General features: G+C 38.7%; 1 protein-coding gene across 4 annotated transcripts in view; it reads right to left on the minus strand.

The window, feature by feature from the left end:
• Window positions 1-12649, minus strand: part of MSRA (methionine sulfoxide reductase A) — a 268150-nt gene that overhangs the window by 98561 nt on the left and 156940 nt on the right. For all 4 annotated transcript variants that reach the window (XM_068678909.1, XM_068678908.1, XM_068678910.1 and 1 more), the window contains one exon: window positions 6471-6575. In XM_068678909.1, the coding sequence (XP_068535010.1) occupies window positions 6471-6575 (105 nt within the window). The remainder of the gene's footprint in view (window positions 1-6470; window positions 6576-12649) is intronic.

The raw sequence follows: 12649 nt of genomic DNA on the forward strand, positions 1-12649 counted from the left end.
CTTCATTGCAAAAGACGCAAAGTCAAATCTCAGCTTTTCACCGTGACATGGAAAAACAACAGCTCCTAAACTGGAAATTTAGGTCAGAAAAAGTCTATTCTCATTTATATGTATAAAAAGAGTCTAATATGCAAATAAGGTCATGACAGCTGAAATTCCTGGGGATGCAAAACTGCCAAGTAAAAAGTATTTATTTTTAATGCATATTTAGTTCTAGAGAAAGGGCAAGGAATACGAGCAACATAACATAAGGCATTTCAGATTATGGAAGAAAGGAAATTGCGTCCTCAAACTGCAGCAGTGGTTAAGCACCACTGGCAAAGAGTATCTTCAGTACTTTGCAAAAAGTATAGACCACAGGTATTTAGGAAATAATTATGAGCAAAGGTCCACTAAACTGCTTGCTGGTGGGATGGTTAGGAACTAGTCAACTGTGTCCCACCGTTGAGACTTCATTGCTAAGAGCAGGAGTTAGAAGTATGTGAAGGTAATAGAGAACTCTTCCATCAACTCATAGAGTGCATATTACTACTGAGTATTCACTTCTGCATGAACCAATATACATTTATCTTTGTTTTTATCTCAGTATATCAATTTCCATGGCTTTTTTAATTTATCAACACAGAGCCGTGTTTTATTTGTTTCCTCCAAGAGCCTTCTAGCATTATCTTTACCGCAGATTTAATTAGTATCCTCTCCACTATATCCTCCACATCATTAATGAAAATATTGAAGAGTATGGGACCAGGAATGGCTCCCTCAGGGGTCTGTAATTCTATTTTGAATATATTTAATATGTCTGGTGGCAATAGATTTGTATTTCCACTGTTTTTTTGTTACACCTTGCAATAATGCAGAAACTATTAGGTCTCAATAACATTTGAAATAAAAGACAAAGGTGTTTTGTGCTTTAATCTGAGACTTGCAAATTTCATTATTTCCTTCAAATTATAAAGGGAAGAGACTCACAGAAATGTAAAAAAAAAAAAAAAAAAAAAAAAAAAAAGGTTATATTTTACATGGAGAGATTATTTTTTCCCTTTAATCTCTAAATGAAGTTACAGGCCTGTAGCAGAATACATAATGCTGGTTTAGGGTCGCTGTAGCATTTTTTATGTGTACAGCTGTTCTTCCACTGGTATAAGTAGACACATCTGCTCATTAGCAATACAATGTCATTTCTAGTGTCTAATTTTAATTATTTGCAGATGATAGATTCCTTATGCAATGTCTAAAAAAAGTACAGTCCTTCAAAACTGGTGAGAAATAAATATACCCTCTGCAACTAAAATGGGTCAGCACAATGAAAACCAGATATTAATCTGGAGAATTCATGTATCAGCACTAAGGCTAAACGCCAAACTATTTGGAAGGTCACAGGGAGGAGAAACAGCTCATACATCTCTTCTTTATCGTGGATACACAAGACATATGGACTAAGAGGTGTTCTGAATGAATCTGGCGGGTGATGAGTTTGTTGTAGTACAGATGGTCCTCAACTGCTGGAAAAATACCAGTTCTGCTTACATTTCCTGTACAAACACAGGCAAGATAAGGACTTCATGACGGAAAGGACAAATGAGATTACTTACCAGTAACTTTGGTTCTCTGCGTACCCATACTCAAAGAATCAATACGGCTAAAAGTAATTTTCCAGAACCTCCTAGGCAGCAGTGGCCATGAGCATCTTTGCTCTTCACCCCACTGCCAAAGGTATGGAGTCCTGCTTTCTCCTCAGCTCTTTCTGTTGTATCAGAAATATAACCAAAAAAACAGCAGCCATGAAAAAGGATAGGATTTGTGTACAAAGGGGCTTACCCCAAAGAACTGTAGGTGTAGCTGTTATTTTTTGTGCACTGGGAAGGATTGGTATGCTTGATAAAGACAGGGAGCAGAACTACCAAAACAAGCATCAGTTTTGGCTTGTAATCAAGAGAGGAGAGAGCTAAGGATGTGAGTGGATTTTTCATTGGCCCCAAACATGTGTTCAAGAGAAGGAAATAGCATTTGCTTTGTGTTCTGCTAAAAAGACACATTCAGCTATTGCAAGCAACAAAGAATCTTTAAAACTGCTTTGGATAGGGCTGAAATCTCTGACATGTAGGACTTCAACCTCACACAGGATCAGGGTAATTATGAACAGTAGGGCGCTTAATGGGAATCACAGTTGCACTATGATAGATTCCACTGGTATCAGAGATTTTTCCAAAGGCTTGGAAGAATAGACTCCCCACAGAACGGCCAAACTTTCTGATCTGATAAAATATGACATCTTCTTCTCTGAACATGAGCAAGGTTGGGTTTCCCAACTGGCTCACATGCTGCTGGACAGTGCTAGTGCCAGAAGGGCCATCCCACCAGCAGCCCCGCTGCTGGCAATGTGAGTCCTGGCTTAAAGCTACATTTCAGCTAATGCAGGGTCACCTTTCAGCTTGATCTGAGAACTTTTTGACTGCCAGTGTCCACACAAAGAAAGAGGTGGCATCCTACAGACAGGTCAAGGAGAGAGAAGAAAATTGCCCTTTTTCCCATCAGATAAGACAAAGATTAGTCAAAGATATCTTAAAAATCTGAAAGGCTCTGAGATTGGCTCTTTTAGTGCAAAAACAGGGCAATACAGATTCTGCCCTACACCTCTCTAAACCTTACAAGTCTATATGGTGCACAAAGCGAAGAGACATAAAATTCTTTTGCAGTATTTTCAGAACAACACATTCATTCTCTTTTTCACTATCAGTCACAAAGAAGCAACCACCTCAAGCACTTCTAGAGCTGCACAGAGCAATCCTCTTATAGATAAGATTATTCCTAGGAGAGAAGGAATTCTGGTCTGTGCATTAGAGGCTGAACAGAGATGACAACCATATGTCACTTGGCAGAAGTCAGGGGTTTGTTTGTTGCTTTTTCAGGATCCCAAATGTAATGAATTATAAAATACAGCCTAAATTAATAGTCAAGGAGGACTTTATCAGGGCCCCACACTTAGGAGATGCTCATCTGGGAGAATCTCTTTCAACTCATAGACTGTTTGACTTGATCAAAGGTTCCTGCTTTTCAGTAGACTTCTGTATAATACTCAGACTCAAGAGCTTCATGAAACAAGAGCCAGGCTGCCTCCCAGAGAAACTTTGAATCCCAGTGAGATGTCAGCCTCATCTTGAAGGCAGGAGGTCCAACTGTTTGGAAAGCAGGAACTTTTGAATATTAATGTGCTCTTACAATAATGAGTGGACTGCCAGTCTGTACTCCTTAGCAACTTGGTACCACCTAGATTGATATTTGAAAGGTCTTTAATTGCAACAGAATCTGAAACAACACATATGAATATTTCCATATTTTATGTTTAATGACATTATAACAATTAGACAAGTCCATTGTCTCTGCAGGGGGTAGGAGGGCTTAGATGGCATTAACCTGACTTCTGGGGGAAAGATAAGGCAGTGCCACAGACAAAGCTTTTATATTTTTGAGTGAGCACTGTTCTCAAAAAGTCCAACATTTGCTGGCTGTATGAGACATTGGATTCATCTAAAGAGTGTGCTGAATTTCATGAATAAGAAATCTCCCTAATTTAACTGCTTAGTAAAAACCTTCTCTTTGACAGACTGAGCTGCATTCATGTTAGGCTGGCTAAATAAGACTTTGCACACAGCTGAATTTAAGGAAAGAAAAAAATATCTTAGGTCAGGGAGATAATTTTCACTTTCAGTATCTTTACATAAAACCACATTTCCCATAGCAAGATAAAAGCAGGGAGTAGGTACAAATCAAGGTGAAGAAACAGTTCCACCTTATCGATCTACCGCTAACTGCTCAAACTTGAAAAACATGTATCAGCATAGCATCCCTATCTTATAGAACAAAGAAACTTGAAATCGGGACCTTGTGGTTTGTTTTTTTCTCAAATGAAGAAAGGTTGTAGAGACATAAAGAAGTTTACAAAGGCCTTGAAGAGAGTTTAGGATTAAGCAACCGTAAATATGCTTAGGTAAAGCAATCTGCCAAGTCTGGAGGACACCAAAGCTTCAGTGACTGCCAACATCTCTGTGCAGAAAGTAATGTTCTCACTTTTTGCAAGTTATTACTGAAGAACCATGTTGAAATTCTACTGAACCAAGCTTAGATAAAGGCTTAGCCATGTTTAGACCAAGCAGTGCAGTGCCACATAGATGCCTGAGGTAGCTGTGAATGACTTGGGTTATCTACACAGCACAGTGTCATGTGCAGATATTAGCTTACATCCCAGAAGGAATACAGCCACATTAGTGTGGCTCTGTGCCCAGGCTAATTAGGTGATGTTTCCCCAGTTGCCAGAAATCAAGAAGTGAATCATACATCTGCCAGCATCCAACCTTCTTCTGAAAGCACGGACTGGAACTGTTTAGAACCTCAGTTATGTGAGGATTCAAAGTGAATACAAAGATAAAATCTCATCATATTACTTTGTTTAAAGCCAGAAGGAATTACAAGTTCATCTGGTCTAACCTATGTGTAACACCTCGCCCACATACCATTAAGTCCAGCACAAGTACTTCAATCAACCCAAAGCACTGAAGTCCTTTAGAGACCAACCTACTGCATGTGTGCCACAGGCAGAGACTAACCATATGCTGTCAAAGCCAAGACTACAAAAATGACAGAGAATGGTAGTTTCCCAAATCATTTCAGCAGAAATCCATTCCTCATAGTGCTGGTTGTTATAGTCCTGGTTGTTAGCTCCCAGCTCTGGCAACGGGGATGAATCCCAGCATGTGAACAAGACACATGGACTAATTACCTAGAAAAAGGATTCTCTGTGCTGCTTCAAAACAAGCAGCCCATTACTAAGATGCCAGCATCTGGTTATGGCCAATCCCTGACAATCTAAAGAAGAAAAGAACAACAACAGCAAAAAAGACCAAAAAAAGACCAAAAAACAACCAGTGGTAGGATGGGGTAAAACTTCCCTCCTGATCCCTAGAAGCAAACCACAAAGGTCCTGAAGCATGATGGACACATCATGCAAGCTCAAAGCAGAGCTGCGAGAGTTTCAAGGATGGTGCAGGCAAATTGTTCTGATACAAGTAAAAAGGAAGGGTTTGATCAGGGAGGAGCATAAACCAACAGATCCCAGTACAGGCCATCACTCTTCACACACATACACAGAATTTCTTCTCATGAATTGAATCAAACACCTTTTGTAAGATGATAAATGGCCTCATCTTAAAGGCTCAAAATGATGGTGATAGAAAAAGACTCCAATGCTTAATTACACTGCTATCTGCAAAACTATTTTGCCATTCCGAAACTCTGAAACTTCCAGTTCCAGCTACTGAATCTTGTCCTGGCTCGCCAGTGGCTGGATTGTCAACCGCACTATGAGACATCAAGTGTGATATCTCAATGAGTTGAATACATTTATTCACAGCACCAGGCCAGTATTTTAGGCTCTACGTCCTTTTTATGTCCTTTATTTGAATACCCAGCAGTATCTCTATATAATTCTTAGTATGTCAACACAGAAAAAAAATGGTCTGAGATTTTACTGACTGCCCCCAGGAAACATTTTCCCCCTGACTAAGGCTTCACTGTTCATATAGGCAGGAGATGCAATAGCCATTTTTTGTCTTTCTGCTGCACTCTGGGCTCAGTGGAAGACATTTATCTACAATAGCCCCTGGATCCTTCTCAGAGGTACTGCTTCCCCGGATGGTATTGTATTTTGTAGGTATCATCTGCATTTTTTGTTCCCAGATGTGGTAACAAGTGGCATAATTATGATAGCTGTTAAAATATTGAAATGAGTTACTGTGTGTAATATTTCTGGAAAATGCTAGAAAGCATGATGTTTATTGAAACTATATAAACATGTAAAATGTTTTCTCAACACAGTTTCCCATTTATGTTTGCACAGATGTGTATAATGTCATCACAAAACCTCTTCCAAGAAAGATAAATTAAATCAAAAGGTTTGAATAAGGCAAATAGCTAGGATGCTCTGCTGGTGCCTCAACACACCACCACTTACATCTTTTTTATTATTTTTTTTCTTTTTTCTAAACATAAAAGATAGTCATTGCCACTGGAAAATATAACAAACAAACAAAAAATTTTATGAAGGATAAAGGTCCTCAGCACAGATAAAATGGCCAGCTCTGAAGCTGCAAAGAAATATGCTTTAATTTAAGAGACAAAAGATAGTATTACAGAAGAAATTGTCATAATCAAAGCTGAAAAAAAAAATTCTATTGTCTACTGTGCCTCTCTGTGGGAATTTTCCCAGCACAGACAGCTGTAAAGGAGGAGGGGTATTGTGAGTTTCTGTACTCTCATTCTCTCTCTTCCTCTCTTTCTCTGTCAATAAATGTCTGCAATCATATTCTTGAGCTCCAGTGTGATTTCAAGGTTCATCTCTTCCATGCAGCTCAAACACTAATTATCCCAGCTGTAATTAGTAAGATAATTAAATACTGGCTCACTCATCACTCTACCTTGTGTCGGGTCATGATTCTCCCAGAAGACCTTGAGCAGTTTCTCAAAGCTGATGTTTTCTGGCTGATATACTACTCGTACAGCCTCTGTGTGACCAGTTTTACCTTAAAAGACAAAATAAAATCAGATGTTATTAGCAAGAATTAGCTAGTGCATGCCCAGTTTTTTATACTGAGATCCAAAGCACAATTATTTGTTTCCCTTTTTATTTTTTAAACACGTTTTGATTTACCATCATTTGCATTTAAGCCTCTTTACAGAATGTTTTATATATATGTCAGCTCTTAAGACATCTGCAAGTTTGGACAAGGCCATCGTTTTGTCACTTTCAGGAAAAAAAAAAAAAGAATAGTTCTTAAATATTTGTACCTGAAAACTTTTTAAATATTATTAACTATTCTAAATGGAACATTAAAATAAGAATTATATATCTACATCTTCAACCATTATACATAATTATACATATACATCTATAACTTATACATCTACATTGTCTTTATCGTACGAAACTGGGCTTCTCTTGCCATGAGCTGAGATATGGATAAAATAATTGTTTATAAAAACAAATTTCAAGAGTGTGTTTACACAAGATCACACACAGAAAAATCAGAACTTTCACATCATCCAACCTACTGATACCAGCAGGCTTTGAAAAGAGTTAAAGAGCCTGACTGAACTTTATGACAGCAGATGAGTTCAAGCAAGATCATCACATATTAGATCACATTCGAATACATTATTCCTATTTTTCAGTTGCCTTATGGCTCAGATTCTTTCATTCTTTATCTGTCTAAACACATAATATTATTAAAAGATCCAGCTTCATAAAATATAAAGGATCTGGCCACATAATTTTCTTCAGTTATAATTAAGTTAGATTGATGAGTACTCAGACATCGCATGGTGAGTCCACGGTACCAAGTGCTACAAAAGCACACATGAAGAGTTTATAAATGTAGGCATTTTCGGGTGTCGTAATAACTCCACGAGTGGGAAGAAAATATATATCCTATTCTCCATTTAAATCATAACCAGGAAATATTCAACAAAAGTAAACTGGACAGTGAGATTTGCTTTTTGGTGGGGATATAATAGACTACTTGCTCAAACTATGCCAGGTTTTGGTTTCATTTACACTGGCATAAATTTTGGTTTTACTCAACTGACTTCAATAGAACTGTCTGGAATTTCATGCAGTGCAACAACCAGCTGAATCTAGCCCACTGATGGGTTCAGAATTAGCTGTCACCATGTAAGAAAAATCGGAGTCTATGAGTAACTAAGAGTGTTCAGTGAAAATACCGATTTGGTACCAAGAGAAATTTGGAAAAAAAAATAGTGGAAAGAAATAAAAAGGATGCTAGGACATATTAAAGAGATGTATCAGGGAAAAGTATGACAGCATTTTATCAGTTAATTGGGCCAGATGAAATGAAGAAAACTTAAATGAGGCCCAGAGGGGTGGGCTGGCAATCAAAAGTGATTTAAAAGAGTAGGATTAAATTTAGCCTAGAACACAGAGGAGTAAAAGGGGAGACATCTGGGATACCTGTAAAGAAAATTTTGACAAAATCATATTGCTTTCTACCTAGTGTGCTTCACAACACAACAAAAATAGGCTGAGTGAGATTGAAAGGCAAAAACAGGTGAGTTATATGTAACCTGTAGCTAAAGCCATGTCACCGTGTCCACCAGGATAATGTCCAGGCAAACAATGGCCCAATTCCTCTTTCACATACCTATTGAAGACAATGTTAGCAACTCATCATCTGAAGGCAAATTTGGATGGCAGGTTAACAGAAAGGGATCATACATTTAGTAGAATAACAGTAAAAGTGATAGGTAATTCGCTTGATAATAAAGTGAAATGATCTTTCTATATTATAGTGTGAACTGATGGCCAGTATAGGTCAGGGAAGGAACTTATTACAGATTCCATGGTTTGAAGTAGACTGTGGTTCTGGTTATAGATTACCAGGGGAAATAATGTATTTTGCCTTAGATGAAGACCAGGTTGGGAATTTTGTTGTTGCTTGAGATAAAGCAGGAGAGCAAATGGACAGTGGTTTGTCCAGCTTTGGCAAACCTACTTTCTGTAACTAAAAAGAGATTAAGGAGTGGCTTCTGACTTCATTTTTTTTTAAGCCAATGTGAACCTTATGAAAGGTTCTTACCACTCAGGAGCAAATTGCTTGTCTAAGATGAGTAGCTTTAGATCACAAGAGAGTTTCTTCAAGAACTTCAAAACAACAGAGGCATTACCTTTCCTCTCAGTTGAAGCAGCAATTACATCTTGTCAACACTGTCTGCTCTGACTAATCCAGAAGTTCAAAGAATCAGCTTTCTTCTTTTCCTCTGAATAAGGAAATAACAGTGCTGCTCCAAGAACTATAGCCTGACCTCAAGAAAAAAAAAATCCTCAGATGTGTGGCTAACAGACTGTTAGAACCTAGAGCATATTTAAAATCAATATTCGTTCTCGGAGGAAAAGCAAGGAGCTAATACCTGCTAGTCTTATCAGATCCACCTTTAATTTTCCTCAAAGCTTTTCCACTACCTAGTGGATTTTCTTTCAGAATATGGCATGGCTATTTCTATTAAGAACAATCTTTGTCATTTGTGGTGAGCACTCCTACTTCCCAACAATTTTAGTCGAAACCATACCAATCAACTGGGTACACGTGAGCAAACGGAGAGGTAAAAGGCTTCATGTGGGACAGATTAACCACAAGCTTTCCTGGAAGAAGCATGGATAGAAAATAGTATTGGGGACAGACGAAAAGAAAAGGCACAATCTCTCTGCAGGTACAATGTGCTTTACAAGAAGGAATCAACAGATAGCCCAACATTACCCTAAGCAGCACATGGAAACTGGCAGCCCACTGGTGCTGAACACAACTCAGCTGCAGCAAAAGTGACAAAAATAAACCAACATTGGGCTCTCCCTCTTTGCCTTCTTAGTTCACTTTTTGCATTAGGCTTAAGTTTGACTACAAAAACAGAATGATCACATTTTAGTTTGGATTTCACACATTTGGTACACTGCAGCACCAAAAGAACAGAGCAGAGATGAAAAGATCTAACCACTCCTCTGTATTGTAAAATAAAATAAAATAAAATTCTAATCAAATCTTCTTTGTAAGATTTCTTAAAATGGAGAGGCAGTAATCAAAGAAAAACAATAAACCCACTTAGTCTCAAAAAAGCTGTACGTTTTTCAACAAGAAATTGAACCAGCTAACACTGAACAGCTGAGACAATTTAAACTGATCAGTGATGGATGCTATTCTCTCAGTAATATTCAGCTCTCAGAATTTATCATGAAACGTTCATTTATATTAAGTCAGAGTCATGGTGTCCTCAGATCACCTATTGGTTTTAATTAGCTGATTTTTAATATTCCACAGTAAAAGCATGCTTCATTTTAAGTTCCAAAAGTTTTAACAAGTATGAATATTTCTAGAAGCCTCCTCTCAAAAAAGCTCAAACTTTGAACCATGTTTTTTCAATAATTTATTGAATCACTCACTATAATTTAATTTGCTGTTAAATGGGCAAATATAAATCCTTTATTTATAGGTGCCATTATCGGATTTCCAGTTATGGTGCTGAGTTCTCCTTCAGCTTTAGAAGGAGCTTAGCCATAGAAGAACCTCGCTGCAGATGATAAGACTTTATTACACCATAGCAGAGAGGGCTGTGTGCCAACAGCAGATTGTCTGTTTATCCTATATCCATTTCCCACTTAGAAAACATAGCCACTCTCAGAGGATTAGCTACAGTGAGCTCTTTCAGTGGGGATTCAAACTCTGGCAAAAACGTTCCTGTAAAGAGCAGTGCAAAAAAGACATCTGAGTGACACATCGGTGCTTCTTTTCAATTTTTTTCTTCCTAATAGTGTTTAGATTTTCACCTTCTTAATCATCTCCCAGGTGAGTGCCCAAGCCAACGGATTATAGAGGCGAACTCATTCTTTTCAAGTTGCTGCATCCAGTAAGCATTTAATTATTTCCTGCAAAGTGGAACAACTTCAAAGGGCTGGCTGCGGAGCACTTCACCTGTGAATACCCAGCCACCCAGCTGCTATGGCGCTGCCACGTGGCACATGTGCCTCTCCAGCTAGTCCAGCCCTGGCTGAATTAGGTTAGAAAGTTCAACCAATGCCTAAACTATTCCCTCGTGTACCACTTATTTAATAAAAAGGGCTTGTGTCTCTTAAACCAGTGAAATAAGGGGCCTAAATCCAGGAGATGCTCTACAGGGTTTGAAATCCTGAAAAGCAGGAGGCACCAAAGCTTGGCAAAGGGCAAAGCTACCAGGCTCCTAGAGAGGTTTCTAAATGCTTTCCTACAAGCAATAGCTGATGTGCCACCCATTTTGAAGCATCCATCTCTTCCCACATAAAACAGGCAATCCAGGTACCCAGCTGGTTGCTGCCAACTCCACCATGGCTCCATAACAATAAATCCCACCAAGGCACAAGCACAGGTGCTGGGATTTCTTCACCCACACTGCTAAATGGTTAGCATGATACCAGCCCAGTGCTGGCTAACTCAATCCTCAGACCAGAATTCTGGCCATGAAAAATCCCCAGCGAGCAGCTGGGATGAACCACTGCTTGGACATATGTCTGTGGGCAGCCCATGCCCCTCAGTCCCTATATTCTGTAGGCAGCACCTTTATGGCTCGAGCACTTTGGCCTCGAGGTGATTGCAGCCCAAATGCTAAAGCTAAGAACTAGACTTTCAGCTTGTGCTCTTGTCTATAGTTTTCCCTTTTTGTGCAACACACTCTTCATCGGCTTCATATTTTCTGACACAAATGTAAATGTCTAAACATAACTGAAAGGAACGGGCAGCAGATTTTCAGCTGACGCACATTCCAGAGCTTATCGATTTTGGAGCTGAAACTATTTGTGCTAGCTAAAGCCTAGGCCCTAGTGAATATGCAAAGTATTACATGAAAAAGTAATAGGCCTTTTGAGCACCTGCTTCTCCAAACCACCCTGGGAATTTTTATTTTGTAGATATCGCTAATAACATCTCCAGCTTCTCTGTAAAATAGAAGTGTGTTAAATAAACAAACAGATTAGACACACCGAGAACCCACAGCCTGGGGATCTTTATATCTTTTCTTTTTTTTTAACTTTTACTTTTTTACCTTCAAAGTAACGAAGGTGAAAAGAATAGAAATAACCACACACCAACAGGTTTTTCAAGAGAAGAAGAGTCCTTTATGCCAATATTATTTGACTTCCCAGCTAACACAGACCAGGGAATTTCTCTGGAGCAGGCTTGTATTTAGTAATCTGAAAAACCCCTGGTTGTTCAGCGTGAAGAGATGGTAAGCAGCCAGCCCCTGTATGTTCCTTCTGCAACTCATCATTTCCTGGCCACTATTCAGTTTTTGGGGTGATTTTCCTATTGTTTGGAAGATAACAATAAAATATATCAGGTATAAAATGGCACTAACATGTGGCTACTGTTTTTTCACCTTCTTTATGTTTCCCAAAACACTAATGACTTTGTCGGCATTGAAATAAGAGATTATGTTTGGCTCGTTATCCACTGTGAGTTTCTGATTCACTGCTTTACAAAACATAATGCTTTACTTTCTCAGTGTGATCCACACTGTTTTATACAGCTGTGCTAAAATATATGTCAGTCCTATACAGCAAGAAACCAGTTTACGACCATGGGCCAACTCTGCAGTTGTTAATCTAAATAAACTTGGGTTTAACTGCTAGAAACTTCTTGCTTGAAAAAGATCTCAAGAGCCAAGGCAACTTCTAATGCCTGCAGAAGGTAGCACATACTACAGCTACAAAGCGATACGTACATCTAAAGAGACAATTTTCTAAAAGTTTATCTATTTGTTTAAGGATTGGGCAGATGAATGACACAGTAAATGAAAACTTAAGAAGAAAAAATTTGCTAATGGAACAATGAGTCTACTGTGAAATGTATTTCTGGTGACTATCACAGTTACCGAGTTTTTTACTCTGTGCTATCAAAATAAAGAGAATAAAGGCCACAGTGAAAATTGGTGAAAGTGAATAAGTGAGCCCTGTCAGCAGCAAAACCACTGTTACCGGCACTTTGTTACAGAACTGCAGGCTCCCAGGATGGCTGCAGCTGGGGGCACCTTTGGGTGCCCCTGTCCCCTTCTGCCCCAGCAG

The sequence above is a fragment of the Anas acuta genome, chromosome 3 (assembly GCF_963932015.1).
Source record: "Anas acuta chromosome 3, bAnaAcu1.1, whole genome shotgun sequence".
NCBI lineage: Eukaryota > Metazoa > Chordata > Aves > Anseriformes > Anatidae > Anas > Anas acuta.